Here is an 18,592-nt window from a genome sequence, read left to right on the forward strand (position 1 = left end):
TTGGTGTAAGTAACATGCAGAGTGTAGAAAAATAAGCCAAGAAGATAAGGCATGAGATAAGAAAAGGAATTGAGTCTGTGGATATTCTCAGTCATCCAGGTCATAATTGTCTCAAAGGTTGTTTCAAAAGGCAATTGGACTGCTTTTTCTTGAGGAAGAAAATGTTGCTTCCTCAGTGAGAATGAGACAAAAGGAAATATAGTTAAAATTTATATTAAAGATTTCTCTTCATTTATTTCTAACCATAATGTTCTTTATTCCATTACATCTATACACTCCTTTATGTTTCCCCTTTCCCTTTAAACTTCTGTCCTTTTTCTTTTTGAGAACCATATTAACTCCATGCAACCACAGCTCTTTCAGTATGCCACCCAGAGTTGCTTCAACAGAGATGGGTGACATATAAATTTAATAAAGTACCCCTTCCTCTCAGCTAATTCTTTCATATACTTCGTTTGCATTTTGCTTCTCTTTTTCCAAACTACCTGAATTCACTTGTTTCAAAAGATCACACTTTTATTTTCATACCAATTTAACATCCATTGCTTTGCCCTATCTTTTTCTATTTTGCTAACCATGTTTCTTAATTACTTCATTCCAGTGGTGCTCAACTTTTTATATTTCTTCTGACATATTTCTCATCTTTATAGCAAAATGGGCAAAAGAATACTCTTATAAATTTCATAATCTTACAGATTTTCTTTTTCCCCAGTAAATAGTTATTCTCTGCTTTCTTTGTTCTTAGCTATTCATTGGGGTCTTTGACCATATTCTTTGCAATATAGTCATTTTGTCTCTATATACACACAATATTTTACTGTCATTTTTGTAGCAATAGTTTTTATGTGTATCTTTCTTATTGATGGCCTCTTTTATCATTCCATCAAACATATTTTCAATAAATTCCATTAGCATAATTCCATACTCTTCTTTGGCATACTATTTTCATTAATTGTGTCTACTTTCCATTAATTGTGATAAGAAATTAACTTCTAATACTTTTTCATAAAGAACTCATATTTTCTCTTCCTACCAACAGTTCAACTCTACTTTGGTTTCTTTGGTTTCTTTCCTTCTTTCCTTCTACACCTATTTCTTTCCAAGATTCAGTGTTGACACTAAAAAAAGGTATGTTCTTCATTTAAAATCTTCATTTTTCTATCTTTTATTAGATAGAACCTCAGTTTTATATATACAGCTTAAAGTATGTTTTTCTATTTGAAATCATTTAGATATTTTTTATATTTCATTTTATTTTTTAATTCCTATTTTTCATTCACTCATTTTATGACTAAGTTACAATGTTATTTATACTGAGTTCATCATTAGATATGTATATATTTATCTTCTGCCCAGCATGGCTTTGATCAATCAGTTTTTTACACAATGCTGTTTAGGAAAATAGAGAAGGTTAAATTTAAGAGTCTCTTAGATCTACTCCAGTTCCATAGTAATAGTAAAGATTATTTTGGCCAACTTTAGCATGTTTGAGGCAATATGTCATAAATGCTAGCAAAGCTCAGTTTACTGTGTGAACAGTTATTTTGTGTGAACTAGGAGCTCTAATTTAAAAGCAGTTTTGCAAATCAAGATGCTGTGCTATAATCTACCAGTTGAAAATACAAGTAATATACTAAATATGTGCTGAGGATACAAATTCTATTTGCATTGATTAAGTTAAACTGATACTTTTAACATTTCCATTCACAGTTCTTCATTAGACAGAAAAAAAGGTACAAAATGGGACCTTATAAGGGAATAAGGCACTATGGGTTAAGTGCTAGATTTGGTACTATATCCAGTATACTTATTAAATGTAGAAAGGAATCAAGTTTGTAATAGCCTGAGAAGTGGTCTTATTTGGATTTATAACAGTGGGCGTTAATTTCTTAATAATAGAAAAATAGTAAACAAATGAAGGACTTAGTGCTAGCTCAGAATGAACATTAATTGAATTCCTAATATGAATTTATTTATTTATTAAAAAAATCTAATATGGCCACCTAACTCATACACAGGTGATTCCTGGCAGCTTACAACTTTAAAAATCCACATAACAACTAGACGCAGCCATCCTTCCATGGCAACAGCAACACAATTGGACCAACTACTTGATCAGCTCCATCCTCATTCTAATTAACTGCAAAATTAATCCATTATTAATCAAAAATAATGCCTCTGTCATGGTTTGCTTTTATTTTCAGTTTGTCTTATTCTGGTGATTTTTAAACATATGAATAAGAGAATTTTTGCCACATACAGAAATTAATAGCAGACAGTGGAATTGGAAGTATGAAATAGAAATTTAGAAAAAAATAGTCATTCTAGTTGCAGTTCTATTCAGTAATAATAAAGCATGATATTGCAGTTATTTATTTTCTGTCTTAATTTTGCAGAAAAGAAGCACAGAATTATTTTTAATCAAGGCCTATTTTGTGTTTTTTATTTTACAGTAGATAGTTGACTAGGAGTAATATCAAGTTCAGTGACTTTTTTAGCTTTGGAAAATACAAAATTATTGCCACCCAATGCAACTGCTATGATAAAAGTAGTCTATTGGAATTGGATGGTTTATAAATTCAAATAAATAAAATAAATATTTTTTGGATTCTAAATGACAAAAATTCTAAATCACAAATGTTAGAAGGATGGATGGGAACTGTACCCTATGTTTGGAAAGTAGTAAGATGGGAAAGTTGGTAGGATTGCTGAAATTTTAAGAAAGGAATTGTAAAAGTTGAAATTATTAAAAAATATTAGAGGATGAAGAATTGTCTACTTTGTCAAGTTTTAGAATAAAAATAGTTTTCTTGGAGCAAGAAAAGCTGCAGTTCTGACAAGTATGTTTGGGTGAAAATTCCCTTGTAAAAATTGTTTTGATTTATTTTCATTTGTCAAACGCTGTTAATCCAAATTAGGTTTATTTTATCCTTTTGGATATGCAGAAAATATTAAATGGTTGAAATGATAAAAACCTGTACAGTGCTGACTGTGATATGGAAACAGATTATGTATGTTTAACAGTAATAAGATACATGAGAAAAGCAATTAAATATTTCAACATTGGAATTTTACAGAGTTTGGTCTACACAAGCACTAGTGTTAATCAAATCATGACTGAGTACTAAACATGCATCTTCCCTAGTTTACCCTCACTCCTACCTTCCCACCTCCTTTCTCATTCCTCTTAGGATTTAATCACAATTAAGTGACAGATGCTGAATGCAATTTGTCATAATGTAATTGACTGCAAAGTCATGGTCAATATTGCCTTGGCTAACTCAACTTCTCATAGTCAAGTCCAAACATAATGAAATTGTGTTAGTGAGACATCTTGCCAAAGCAGTTTGTTAAGAAGTAAATTCTTAGCCTTTAAATTACTTAATTTACATATATTACAAATTGGCTTTCTATAAATAAGGTCAATTTTCACTTCATACAGACATGATTGAATATTAAAGTGAACTTACTTTGTTTCTTTTCCTCTTTTTTGACAATATGTAGTTTTTCTTTCAAGTGTTATTACTGTTTGAATATTTGAATAAGACAGCCAAAGTCTTCTATAGGCATAAATTAAAATTATATTATAGGCAGTTGTCATAAAGATAGGTTGTAAATATCTTCTAGTCCCATCATTTATACTAGTTTCTAGAAGCATATAAACCTCTTTAAAACCTATATTGGTAGAATATTGCATGGATTTTGATTTTTAGTGAGAACGCAAATGCTTTCATAAATGTGCTTAGGAATCTAGATTTTAAGTAAATTTTTATTACTTAGCTACTGGAGCTAGAAATTCTATTTGAATTTTGGATATTTTTATTTATCCAAAAGGTTTTGGTCTTCATTCTCTCCATTAATTAGTCAAAAATGCTTTAGATATTGCACACTTCCTATATGAAAAATACTTCAGAATAGGAGCTGCATGAATGAAATCTGCAGATGTATAAATCATATATTTTTCAAGGATTTGTTTTCATTGAATATATATAATTATTGGATGTAGCTTCTCAATGTATGTATGCTATATAGTCATAGACATTCTCTCACACAGAATACACTCCAACTTATTATTTCCTTCTGGCCGCAAATATTTTATACTATGCTATAAATCTGTAAAGTAAACATTGCTTTGTATTGAAAGGTTTGACAGACTAATTACAATGCTGCTTTAATTGCCTTAATTTTGGTTTACAGTTTTAGAGGCTCTTTCTACTTTGACTGATTATAGTAAGTTTGCGCATATATACTGTATTTTAGAAAATGTTCAGCATGTACACATTGAGAATACATTGAGCATATTGATTGAAACTTAAATAAAAAATTTCTAAAATCAAATCCTTAATTCTTGATATTTTTGACAAAAATTTAATCCTGTCCTAAGGTATCTTTTGGGTTTGTCTCAAAGGTGTTTTTTCAAAAGGCGATTATGTTTTTTTCCTTGAGGAAGAAGATATTTCACTACTCATCTAAGAAGCTCATCAGTTCAAGATTCACTGATGAAGTTTCTTGGATAAGAAGCAAAACATCTTTTTTCTCAAGGAAAAAAACATAGATTAGTTGCCTTTTGAAAAAGCACTTTAGAAACAATCATGACCTGGATGACTGAGAATCTCCAAAGACATCTTTTGTGCTTAAGATCCCAAAATACTACCTATTCATCAACGACTCCCCAACTGAGAAATATTGAACTAAATTGATGTGGTGGTTTTGCATATTACTCAGAATACTATATCTTGGAATATCTTTGACACAATGACTATTAAATAATTTTTTCCCTCAATAGTACATCAAATGGTATTTTGTTCAGTTGTGGAAGGTAACAGGCACAGTGTCTCTTAAGAAAAGCACTAGGAGTTAAATTTAGATACATCATTCTGTCCGCTTTTTAGAAAAGAAGTATTGAAATTTCCCCCCAAATGTAGTTAATAGGCCTTTTCAAGATTAAAGAATAAAATAAATTGCAATTGAACTGCAATTTGAGGAATTGCATTTGTTAGTATTTCTGTTTTTTTTGAAAATAAAGCTGGCACTCCTTACAAGTCCTCTTATGCAGCATGCAGTGTCAGTGGTTGTTTGAAAGTTCTGCAAGAAATTAAAGAGATAAATTTAGTATTAAAACCAAAGCTTTAGTCAGTAGTGCAATTTATAGAAATAAGAAAATCCTGAATAAAAAATCATATTTTTGAAGTTAGGCAGGCATGTTAATTTTAATTTATCTACTTGATCTCTTAATTGCCACTGAAGATTTATTTGCTCATTTTAGGAAAACAAGTGTTTGAAAGTATCCTGGCAATTCTGTCTTCTTGTAATGAGCACATGATACTGAAACAAGTTAAGAGGAGAACAAAATTAGATTGACCGATTGTTCAGTCTTGTGGGCCTAACTGACTGCATATCCTGGCTATAAAGAATGATTGCTCAAATTACATTGCCTCAGGTCTCTGTGCTTGGTTGGCTGCCTTCTCCGATCTTAACAAGATTCTGGAAATTCATTTCTTACAAAGTTTGCTTTGTGTTTTGTAGGATGCTCCATCGGCAGATATTAGGAAAGCTTATCGCAAGCTTTCACTAATATTACATCCAGACAAGAATAAAGATGAAAATGCTGAAACTCAGTTCAGACAAGTAAGTGATAAGTACTATTAAATTTTAAGTGATCATTAAAAATATGAAAAATGTACCTCATTATGACTATGGTATTATATTTAGAAATTAATTCAGGATTTTGAAAGCATTTAAACTACTTTTTCCCTAAATATTTAAAACAGGGTTCAGATAGAACAAAACAAAAAGATGAAAGGAACATTGTATAAAATAGAACCTTCTTAGATGACAGTTCTTAAATTTGGGAGTTAGATATTAAGGGATCTTTTTTTTTTGTTACGACAAAGTCACAAGCAAATATTTGTACAAGATTTGGTTTATTTGTACATTAAAAATGAGCTCTAGTTATGTTGAAATATATTTTCCTCACTACTTCACATGGAATCTCTTGGTAGATTTTATATTAGTGAACCAATAAAAAGTTTTTAAATGTTTAATATTTTTATTTTCGGCTAAATAACAATTAAACTAATATTACCTTAATTGTGAAGGAAAATATTTAGAACTGCCAAAGATGGAATATTGATAGAAATGTTTGAGAGTTTTAAATATTTTCAAGAAATTTCAAGTATTGTTCTTCATTTGCTTTTTAAGAAAGATAGTCCAGCATTTTTGCAATTTTACAGCAAAACTCTCTGGTTTTTCAGTGCAGAGTTTTTGAACATAAAAGTACCTTTTATTCTAGTTGGTGGCCATATATGAGGTTTTAAAGGATGAAGAGAGAAGGCGTAGGTGAGTTTATCTTGAATATATTTCAAAGCAATATTTTCAATTCGTGTAGCCACTAACATGAACCATGATTTCAGCGCTTCTTGCAAGGATTATGATTTTTGTATGATTGTTATATACATTTCTAACTGTTGCTGAATTCTCAATAAGTATGAATGGGTTTTCTCTTAGGGAGCAGAGGTTTCTATAATTGCTCATAAAATATATTTGTATTTTTCAATTATTAAAACATTTTTGTTTAACTGTTACTTTTCTGGTTATTAATTTGTTCCTCAGAAGAAGTCCCCCTGCCATCTTCAGGGTTTCCTCTCCCACACCTATTTTATCAAAATGCATGGACTTAAGAACAATGAGTAAACTTAGCTTTAAATTGTTTTATGTTATTCAGTAATTTCTTTAATGGGCAAGCACAGTAAATATTTTTACTCTCCATGAGAAAAGAACATAATCAGGCAATCACTTATGCTTGGTTTGCTTTTCTCAATTCTTCTGGAATAAGAATCAGGACTTACACAGTTTGTTAAGATGCTCAGTTTAACTATTGGTGACCCAGATATTTTGGGGGAAGGAAGAAGAGGTTTATTACCAGGATAGGAGATCTATTTGAAATATCTCTAGGTTTTCAATATTCTGAGCAGGGGTGCTGAGTGTTCTCTAGGGGTTCTTGGCTTTGTAGACGCCTTGGCATGACTCCAGGTCTCATAGTAGAGATTATCTACTTTCAGATAATCCTCTGTGTTGAAAGAGCCAAGGAACAGTGTTCAGAGGAGTTTTGGTGATTTTGTGTATGGTTTTTGCCCTGCCTCCTACTGCACTCTTTCAGCTTGGAGTCATAGATCAAGGAAGTTTAGGAAGTTAAACAATGGGGGGTCAATGTCTTGTGTCAAATGGTTGCAAAGGTACGAGCTACTTTAAATGCAACTTCTTGCCACATACACATATGTGTGCATCATTTTTGCTATTTTTTGTAGTGCTTATTTTATATGTACAGTCTTCTTTAAGCTAACTAATACTAAAGATTTAGATTCTAAAATTTTCAGCCTTCTTTCTTTAATACAGCTGGAATGTCAAGGAATTGTCTTTTGTAGTTGCTGGTCATGGATATTAAGTTATTTAGAAGTTTCATGTAAATATTTACACATTGTGCTCTTTTTAATGCACTTACTAAAATTATGTTAGAAATGTGTGGCACTACAGGAGTCCAATCTCTGCCCATCTTTAAGAATGAGTTACAATTAAACAAAAATTATATTTTATGATGCTTTAAATGCCTCCTAATCTCTCATGATGATCTTTTCCATGAAGCTAGGAATATGCAGTAGCAGCAGGTGTTTCCTCTTAAAAGCAACAAACAAAACATCCATTCTTCTATGAGAAATCTTTCCCCAGGTATTTGCCTGCAGGAATTTTTGACTATTGGTTCACTGATTCAGTTGAAAAACTGCTGGTGTTGATTACAATACGCAGGATATTTATCTTCCTTAAATAACAACTAATCAAGAGACAGCCAGTGCTTTTTAAATGCTTTTTCCCTCTTAAAAGTATATTTTTCCCAGTTGCACAATGCATTCATTTAATTAATTTCCTTCAGATTTGTTGGTCCTAATAATATTAAAGTTTGAATATATTATTTGGATTAAAATCTTCAGCTATTTCAATTTTCAGCCTTTTTTTGCCATGAAACAAATATTTTGCTCAGGATGCAGCTGTTCCATTTATCTTATATGCTGTAACCATCATTTTAAATATTGTTTACCTATTGAATATTGTTGTAAATAAAGCTAGCATATCTGAATATGTACCAGAATTTTTAAGAAAGCTTGAGTTTCTGGTTCTAAATCTGTTTGTTCAGAACCCTGTTCCCAATTCACAAGAAATTTGAACCTTTGGTTCCAGAGCATATGAAAGAGAAGCTGATACAAAGGCTGAACTTTTGATTCCCCTTTGAATTGTTTACATGTCAAATGATCTGCATTCTGAAATTGGAGGAAGACAAACAGTAGTTTGGAAATTGTTGCACAATTCCCAAAGGTTTAATATCCACTACACATGGTAGATGAGTGAACATCAGGTAAAATAATATTTAAAATTTCCATGATTTCTATTATACATGGATTGATAGTAGGAGTTACTTTCAAGATAGTTACTTTAGTTGCCAAGTTAGAATGTAAATTTGGTGTAACTTGCTGCTTAATATGTAGATAAAATTAAGTTGATTTCCAACAAATTATTCCCCTTTCATTAGACAAAGTTTAAAAAGTATAATCCAAACTTGTTATTTATTTAAAAACTTTAATTATTAGAACAATATCTTTTTGATAACTTTTTCAGTGTTCTTTTCAATTCATCAATAGCTTTTTAAAATTCTTGTGACCAAAATAATTGGTGGAGCACCAAAATAATTGTTCCAACACCAGTCTTATATATTCTAGCACTTTTTTGTAATGAATAGGTTTTTGCAACTACCATATAGAAAATATAGAAGTGTTCTGAAACTCATTTACATTCATTCATTCTCTCTCTCTCTCCCTCCCTCTGTCTCTCTCTCCTCTCTCTCCTTCTCCTTCTCCCCCTTCTCTCCCCAAAACAAATGGAAGACAAAACAATACAAAATGATGTTGAAGATTCAGTTATATTTGGTGATAGTTTTCAGTTCTAATCTTGTCACAATTTTAATTAAAAAATAGGGACTATAGCTCTGGATTTTCATATGTGATAGCCAATTACACTATAGTTGCCTTGAGCCACCTAAATAAGAGGAACTGAATTTTTTGTTTAGTAACTGTATCTTTTGCAAAATAAATCTCTAGGTTGAAGAAATACTTTTGGGGGAATTTGGGGGAATCTTACTATGACCTTTATTAGTTATGAATATAGTGAATTATTTTCTATTTATGTAATTCATAATTTGAAATGAGGAAATTAGGAGAGTGGGCAAATGGAGAGAACAGAAAAACTGCTTGACAATCTGCTTATGTGCTTCTTTCTCCTGCATGCCTTTGAAGAGTCATTCTATGTGATAGATTGATTTCTGCAAACAAGGGCTGTAATGAATTGTCTGTATACTTCCTAATTATCTAATTTCCTAAATGTGAAAAACAAGATTAAAATTATCAAAGCATTCTGACTAAATAAGGTTCATTGTTTATATGTACTCCTAAAAATTAAGCAGACAGTCCTTAATTGCCACAGAACTCAGTGATTTATCTTTTGACAGTATATATTTTAAAAAGTGGGATATAATAGAAGCTATCTTCCCTTAAAATGGCCTGTCATGTGAGCCATAATGTTCATTGATAGTAAAATCAATAAGCATTGATTCTGGAACTAAATCCTTGGAGACCTTTGTTCAAAATAGCAGACAGAGCTTGGTAAATACTTAGTGTTTAATATATTTTAGCATGTGAGATTTTCTTGCATCAAATCTGGAAATATAATATATATATATATATATTTTAAGAGGTATAACTAATACGATTATTGTTTTCTATTTGTAATTGTAATTTTAATTTAATCTGTTTTTGAAAAACTTGACTTGAAGAATGGCATACAAATTTTAAAAATACACTAGTGTGAATTGTGCAGTTTTTGAAAAATAACCTTACTGATTTCTTGCTTATTAGTAAACTATATTTGTTAGATGTATTGGAATAAACTTTTATTTTGGTTTAATTTCTGTAATTTTAATCTGAAATTTCTAATTGATATGGAAATTATACTATTTTTGTTAAATGTGTTTCAATTTTAAGTTTGATATAATCTAAAAAATATTTAACTGTTTTTAAAAACCCATTTAACATTTTAAGATGGTTTGAATCTCAAAAAGTAATGAGATTCTCTATTTTTTGAAGAAAAAGATTTTTTGGTGAAAATTTACGCAGGTCTACTTGAAATCAAATCCATTGAATGCTATGGAAATTGCTGGTGTATTTAGTATTGTAGCTTAAGCCTTTTAGGAATGGTATTGGCTAAAGAACTTCAAGCTATATTTTATTCTTTTATTAATCTTATAGATAGTAACTAACATAAGGTAGTTTTATTATATGTGTTCTGTTAAAATTTAACTATAGAAATAAAATGCATTTTGTTTGATGAACAATATGAGCTGGGTATTCAATGAAAATTTGATTTGATTTTTTAAATAAAAAGATATTTTAAAAGTTTGACTTTTTCTGTTAAGATATCTCCAAGGTATCAATTTAATAACTGTCAAAGTCGCTACTGCAGTTGTTGCATTTAAATTGATTTACATGTCAAGACTGGCAGTTCAGCAGCTGCACTATTATTCCTGGATCGGTCAATTTACTTGAGAAAAACCTACTACTGAGTCCTACTGACCTGCATGACAATATAGGGCCTATTGCTATTCCTGTAATTAGGCCTGCGACTAACTCAGAATATTTTTAATTAAAATATTTTGGTCAATGTGTTGCACCAAATTAGTCCTTTAGTGCAGATTTAATACTGAAAATAGTGTGATTAGAATATTCAATGAGCTGTACTCTGTTTAGGATTAATTTGAGCATACAATATGTCTCCATTTGAACTGTTTTCAATAATAGACTTGTCTGTTTTTTTCAGAGAAAATTATTTTTATGCATTTAAGAAATTAATATTGTCTGGCGAGTGTTTAAATCTTCCATTTAAAACACTAGTAAGAGTAAATATAAAAAAATTATTCAAATTATTTTTTAATGTGAAATAATGCAAATTCAGCCTTTAAAATGAAAATTCTTACCAGGCTAAAGTTATTCTTTTTTATATTTTTAAAATGACAGTTTTTTATTTTTTAAAACTGTTTACAATTAAATTACTAGTCATTCCTAAATTAGTTTCCACATCAAAGTTTTTAGAAACTAAATATGTTTTGGAGAATTAAGGCTACTTCTACATATGGCTATAAATAAGGGATTATAGGCAATAAATGATTTTGATGTTCTTTGTCTTTTCACTTACAATCATCCTTTTGTAATTCTTTTATTCTCAGAACATGACCCTTGATTGGCAGGTAGGCTGGACACATGTGGCTTATTGTTGAGAAAAAACACTTCTCCAGTGAATCAATTGGGGGAGCTATAAGAACAGTAGAGTCACCATTTTTAAAGTAATCGGTGGTAAACGTTTCCATAGCAGTCTGGTTCGAAATTTTATCCTAGGAACCCAGATTAAATGTCGACAAGCTACATAAGTGTAGGAGTTTGTTGTTAAAAACAAAATATCAGATGAGTGAAACAAAATAGCCATATCTGCTTCATTAAAAAAGAAGGAAATAGGTTAATTTTAAATGCATTATGAGAGCTTGTTTGTTTTTACTGCCCTAGGTATGATGATATTCTGATCAATGGGCTACCAGATTGGCGACAGCCTGTATTTTATTACAGGCGAGTGAGGAAAATGAGCAATGAAGAGTTGGCATTACTTCTGTTCATTATCCTCACAGTAGGACATTATGCCGTGGTTTGGTCTATCTACCTGGAAAAACAACTGGTAAGAAGCTTGCTCCAAAATCATCAAGAATTGTTCAGTGTTTCTGAATTAAGCATTAATGTCTCATTATTAACACTGTTAATCTGTTAGGAGGCAAAGAGAGAAATAGGTAGCTTCAACCAGGAAATGGGGGTTGGAATAGTGAGGATTGGAAGAGACAGCAGAGAGGGCTATAAATGCAATATTCCATTAGTGTAGTGGAGGACATTGATGATGGGACAATGCTGAAAATTAGATTCTGCTCTCTGTCCAGTCAGCTTCAAGCTGTCTCTCTCACCATCTTGTTTATTGCTTCAAGCGGCAAAATGTCTTGGCACAGCTCAGGAATCTTGATCATGGGCTGCCGTTTATACATGCAGATATACAGGCTCTTGTCTGAATTAGCCTTTCAGATTTCTGACAATAATAGTCCTAAAAAGAAAAGAAAAGAAACGAAAAAAGTATTTTCTCTCTCCTTCCTCTAGTTTTTTAAATGGTTAAGATCATTTTGAAGTACATAAATATTTTAGTTTTCATTCTAATATCAAGATCTGAAGATATCAGAGGAAGCAGAATTGAAAAAACAATTCAGGTTAAATTCCCTTCCTTGATATTTAGTTTAAGTTTTTCCTTTTTTCCTTTCCTTTCTTTTTTTCTCCTTTCTTCCCCCCCCCTTTTTAAAAAAAATTATGCTCACTCTTAATGGAGGGTCTCCTCTACACCTACAAATTGAAGTGTCTTTCAAAAATGATAAATAGTGCATGGTTCAAATGGAAAATGACGGAAGTAAAGAAATGTTTTAAATGCTGGTTCCTTTCTGATTACCAGAAAAAAAAGAGCATTCTTATTTATGTTTGAATTTGGTTTTGCATTTTCAGCACTCTTCAGGAGTTTAGCCATCTATATTTTTAAAATATTTTCAGAACCACATTATTACAATGTTGAATGAGAAGAATAAGTTAAAACTGTAAAAAAGGGGCAGTTTGATTAATGTGAATGTAACATACCTGACTTGGAGATCATATGTGTTTAAGAAAGTCCTACCCAAACCTGGGTAAATTACACAAATTGGATAAAAGTGATTTTTCTTTAGATAATGACACATGAACACATTATCCAATTGCAACGGGGCATTTAAATTTACTTGAAGAGTTTTATCTACTTTGGGTAAAAAGGACTTTCTGAAAAGTGGTTTTACGTAATGAAGAAAAAAGTTTAGGAAGCAGTGTTTTAAAGAGTGACTATCACGGAAACACATTGTTAATGATTTCTTTAAAATAATTAGAAGCCCCTGTCCTGTTTTATTTTTACTTTTATTTGCAGAGTTTTCCTAACAATTGTGGAATCCTTTCTTTCTTTTCTTCTTTTCTTGCTTAGGATGAGCTGCTTAGTAGAAAAAAGAAGGAGAAGAAGAAAAGGTCTGGAGGAAAGAATAGTGATGAAGTGAAACTTGGTGTAGAGAAGAGTGAAAGGTGGGAACTTTGAAAATTATTCTGGAAGAATGCTCCTTCCATAGAAGAGGAACACAAATAGTTTTTGACATAAGAGGCACTGAAAATAAGATTTGGAAATGTTTTTATTTTCCTTGAAATGAATCTTTGAAGAATTATATTTTATTTTTTAAAAAATGCTGAAGTTATAGATGATAATTGATAGAAATGAATTTTGAAAGTATAAAGAAATGAATACACATTTTGGAATAATTTTCAGGAACCACCGAAGTCTATGTAGAACTTTAATAAAGAAACCATTCATTTACATTTTCTTTTAATTTCAGGCGAAGAATTAAGAGAAGGCTGATGTTCAGTGGTGTTACATAATACCTGATCCTTTGCTGTGATCCTCTCATTACTTTAGTCTGAGTTTTGTCTGACAGAGTTTGGCTTTAAAAGTAAAAGATTAGTAAAATGTTTTACTTCTTCACTTTTGAAGCTAACAAACCATGGGGTAGGGAATAGTGACATTCAGAATGCTCCAAAAGATAGCATCTTTTCTTTTGTTGAATTATAGAAAGAAATAAAAGGCTTAAATAATTCACACAGCAGGAACATGAATTGAATCAATGTAAGGTAAAAGAGCAGAAACCATTCTTCCCATCCTCCATTCTTATGACATCACTAAGTAATGCTTCAGTGAATGGCAAATGACATTAATTTTTATGTATTGGCTTGCTTGTAAGTACAGTCTTCATAACTGGTTGTCAATGCTTGAAACTGGTCTGGTGATGCTTAATATCCCTCCCTCCCTCCCTCCCTCTTTTTCTGCAACCATCAGAAAAAGCTGAAGACTTTATTTGGAAAGATACAAGCAAGCCTAATGGACAAAACCAATCTTAAGAAATATCTCTTTGCAGTTATACATTGATTGAAACTACCTATATATTCCCATGATAGGCTATTACTTACTTTGAACGTTTATTATTTCTAGTTGGCTGCAAAAGCACCACTAATTTTTGTTTTTTTAACTGTGTTTTCTGTAGACTGGTGGAAAAACCACAGTGGCGGGATCTACTTCCATGTAAAGTGGGAATATGGTTCTACACAATGGTAAAAGCATTGCCTCAATTATTTCAGGTAATAAAACACTTTCTGCTGCTGTTTTTGTGTATTTGTGTTTTTCTAAGTTGTCCCCATTTTTATACTCCTTGCTTGTTGTAATGTCATTTTATTTTGATTGAAGAAAGCTTTTGATGTTGCTAAACATGGAACTTCAATCATTCCTATATCTATAAACATGGGAGGCATTGAGAGTTCTGCTACATAAGTGGAAAGACAAAACTATTAAAATTAAATCTAGGTAAAATAAATTCAATAATTAGTTTAGACTTTTTTAAAAATTTGAATTTATATCCCGCCCTTCTCCGAAGATTCAGGGCGGCTTACATTGTATTAAGCAATAGTCTTCATCCATTTGTATATTATACAAAGTCAACTTTTATTGCCCCCAACAATCTGGGTCCTCATTTTACCTGCCTTATAAAGGATGGAAGGCTGAGACAACCTTGGGCCTGGTGGGACTTGAACTTGCAGTAATTGCAAGCAGCTGTGTTAATAACAGACTGCTTAGTCTGTTGAGCCACCAGAGGCCCCTTATCTCTCTTATCTATTTACATTATTTCAAGGATCTTTAAATGTTTAAAACTATACTATTTGGAAAACAGCCACAAAAGCCCTTCCAAAAGCAGCACATGCTATTTGGAGAAGGGTGCAGACTGCAGATGGCCTTCAGAAGAAGGCCTGGTATAGCCAGCAACTATTTCACATAAGTCCAGGTCAGATATGCCTCAGCAGCAGGAAAAAGATGGAAAAGATCAGTTGGGTGTGTGACAGGCCTATGGAACACAGGACAATGTGTTGGCGAGTCTTTGTGCTGTGGTGCTATAATGGCTGGCTACATGCAGAGCTTGAGATGGCAACATTCTTGGCAGCAGTGTTGAGGTAGAAGTAGAGGCCTTAGGTGCAAGGGTAGCTGGCTGAGACTGCTGAAAGCCCCGGGCCTGTACTTCAGTCCCAGCTGAGGAGTATTGCTGTGCAGGGTGGCCAGCAGGTTAGAGATCTGTATGTGTATGGAGTGAGGGACTAAATAGACAGCTGGGGGAAGTTGATAACTTTGGTTGTCATTGTATGGTGATTGCCAAGCATCCAAATTTTGGTCACCTACTGGGAGCCATAACTTTAAGGACTAGACATAAGTACCATTTGTTCAGCATCTCCATAACTTGGAACAGTTGCTGAATAAATGGTCATTAAATGAAGATTACCTATTTTTAAAAAATCACTAGATCATTCTCTTGGTTTATCATTTACATTTTCTTTAATTTTAAACTTCATCCAGTTTCCTTTGTATATCCAGTAAAAGTCCACAATACTCAGCAATCATAGTCTTGTTGAGAATTGTGGAATTGGAAGTCCAAAAACTGGGGAAGGCCTAGGTTGTGGAGTTTCTCTGCTAAATTAACGTCTGAACTATCGATATTTGACAAAGCAAACTTTTGCTGGATGTCATAAAAACAATGTAAGACTGCCTTACTGAACATGATGTCCTCCAGATATGCTGGGATGGGAATTCCCAGGCATGATGGGTGGAAATTATAGAATTGGAATGCCAAAAGATTAGAAAAGCATAATGTTGGGGAAGGCTGGATTATATAATTTTTGCCCTTTAGGAACAGGGACACTACAGCTATTCTAGATTTATTATGAAGTGGTCTTTCTATTAAGATTAGAGGATTTGTCTTTCTTTGAAAAGAATGTAAGATCTGGCAGAAGACAAGGGATGAACTTGATGAAGCATGGATAAGAGCTGCTATTAAGGCCTACCTTCTAGCAATTCATGCGGTGAAGTGTAAATAACTCTCCACACTAATTGCCTCTGTAGATAATCGATTAGTGACCTGCTTTAAGGTGTGCCATTTCTACTTGGGGAAGGAGAAGACTGAGGTCCATCTGAAGGGATGTGCTGAGGAATTTGTGGATTTTCTGGAAGACAAAATCGCTCAACTTTGTTCCTAGTTAGATGCCAGCATGTTGCTGGACTGATGGAGACCCGGGGGCAGGTGCTTGCCTTGTAATCTGGGAAAAGTTTGACGCTGTTGTTCCTGAGGAAGTGGGCAGGACCCATGTTCCTCCTGGCTTGTAAAGCTTCTTGGGAGGTGACATGCAGATGGATTTTGGCAGTTGATTTATGCTTCCTTACAGGAAGAGGTAGTGTTCCAGGACTTTAAGGAGGCTATGGCCACCCTATTTTCAAGAAGCCATTGTTGGATTCCACCCTGTTGGATAATTTCAGACCTGACACCAATCTGACCTTTTGGGGGAAGGTTGTTGAGAAGGTGGTTGTGTGGCAGCTCCAGAGGTTTCTGGATAAAACAAATCATCTAGACTCCTACCAATCAGGATTCAGACCTGGATATGGGACAGAAATGGCATTGGTGGTGCTTTTTGATTACCTCTGGTGGGATTGATATAGTGCATCCATCCTTACTCTAATTGACTTCTTGATGGCTTTTGATGCCATCGATCATGGTATCCTTCTGGAGCAACCTTGGGGGTTGGGAGTGGGAGGCTTTGTGCTTGGTTCACTTCTTTCTTCTGTGGCCACTCTAATTCTGTGTTAATAGGAGATGAGAGATCCAGCTTTTGCCCACTGTTTTGAGGGGTCCAAAAGGAATTGGTACTTTCTTCACTCCTATTCAACGTCTACATTAGGTGAGATTCTCTGTCACCATGGTCTGAGATATCATCCATATGCTGATGATATTCAGCTATACATCTCAGCCCATGGTGAATTAAGTGATGCCATTATCTCTCTCTCACAGTGCCTGGAGGCTGTTAGGAGCTGGATGGGGAGTAATGGGTTGAAACTGAACCCTGGCAAGATCGAATGGCTCTGGGTTTGGGTTTCTTTTGTTCATGGAGAATTGTCAGCGTTAGTCTTGGATGGGATGGCACTGCCACAAATAGACCCTGTGTGTAATCTGGACTCGCAACTCCTGCTCAAAGGGCAGGTGGCAGTCGTGGCCAGGAGGATCTTTGCACAACTGCGGGTTGTGAGCCAATTATACCCTCTCCTTGACCAACAATTCCTACTCTGGGTCACTCATGTCCTAGTCATCTCCCGTCTTGACTATTGCAGAACCCTCTACAGTGGGCTGCCCTTGAAAGGTATCCGGAAGCTTCAGTTGGTGAAAATTGCAGTGACCCATATGGTTTGGTATAGACATTGGTGTGCACATGTATCACCTCTGTTGCGGGAGCTGGATTGGTTTCTGATTTGCTTCGGGTGCAATTCAAGATGCTGGTTGTCCCCTTTAAAGTCCTTCATGGCTTGTGACTAGGTTATCTGAGGGTCCATTTCTTGCCATTCACATGCCCCCAACCCATTAGGGTGGGAGGTAAGGAATGTCCTATCCCCAAAGAAGATACATCTGGTGGGACCCAGAAAAAGGGCCTTCCCTGTGGTGGCTGCCTCCCTCTGGAATGTCATGTCTCTGGAAATTAAGACTTGGCCACACTCTAACAGTCTTTCAGAAGGCCCTAAAAACATGGTTCTGCCCAGGGGCCTAGGGAACCCAGAGCAGGATGGAGCCCATTAAATGGCTGTTATGAGTGTGAAGGGTTATTACGTTTATTTTTTATTATTTTTATTTCTTTATATTGTGTTTTTATTTCCTGTAAGCCACTTTGAGCCACTGTGAGGAAGTAGGTGGCAATATAAATTTTCCAAATATTATAGAAATATATTACATTTGGCAGATCAGAATATGTTTTCAGAGATTCACTCCTACTCTTGAACAAGGTACAGCATCACACAGTTCTTTATTCTGTCTGAATCAATGCCTCATTAAAACATGTGGGATTGTGATAGTGGTTGTGCTTCAGAAAGGGAATATAAAGGTATTTTATTTCTTTAAATATTAGATATTAGATAACAATAGAGACAATTCTTTACTCTTAAAATCAAAATTTTTTACTTTTCCCTTGTCCTCCAATTAAGTTTGTTTTTTTCCTAGTGCAGTTTCTGTTTCCATCACCTTCCCCTGATTAGCACTATTGTATCCCATCTTATTTTTTGAAGATGTAGATGAAAACAAGTCTCAGGCCAAAGCTGGATTTGAAAATATATACTCTCTGCGAGCAGAAGGCCTGTCTGTTTAGGCAGGGGTATCTTTTGATCTCAGCCTGTATCTTTTTAATATCTACTGATATTAGCCATTAAATAGACTGACTAAATACCTATTTACACATATCATGTTGCAAAACTGCTATTCACATCTTTTTGTCATTTATCC

The 18,592-nt window shown here is 33.5% G+C and overlaps 1 protein-coding gene across 2 annotated transcripts in view; it reads left to right on the plus strand.

Annotated features, from left to right (window-relative positions):
• DNAJC1 (DnaJ heat shock protein family (Hsp40) member C1) overlaps positions 1 to 18,592 on the plus strand; it is a 142,333-nt gene that overhangs the window by 15,199 nt on the left and 108,542 nt on the right. Inside the window, exons 2-6 of one of the 2 annotated variants that reach the window (XM_058181852.1) lie at positions 5,527 to 5,628; positions 6,293 to 6,339; positions 11,658 to 11,823; positions 13,180 to 13,274; positions 14,282 to 14,375. In XM_058181852.1, coding sequence (XP_058037835.1) covers positions 5,527 to 5,628; positions 6,293 to 6,339; positions 11,658 to 11,823; positions 13,180 to 13,274; positions 14,282 to 14,375 — 504 coding nt within the window. The remainder of the gene's footprint in view (positions 1 to 5,526; positions 5,629 to 6,292; positions 6,340 to 11,657; positions 11,824 to 13,179; positions 13,275 to 14,281; positions 14,376 to 18,592) is intronic. The other variant, XM_058181853.1, reaches the window with a different exon arrangement.

The sequence above is a fragment of the Ahaetulla prasina genome, chromosome 4, assembly GCF_028640845.1.
Source record: "Ahaetulla prasina isolate Xishuangbanna chromosome 4, ASM2864084v1, whole genome shotgun sequence".
NCBI classification, from domain to species: domain Eukaryota; kingdom Metazoa; phylum Chordata; class Lepidosauria; order Squamata; family Colubridae; genus Ahaetulla; species Ahaetulla prasina.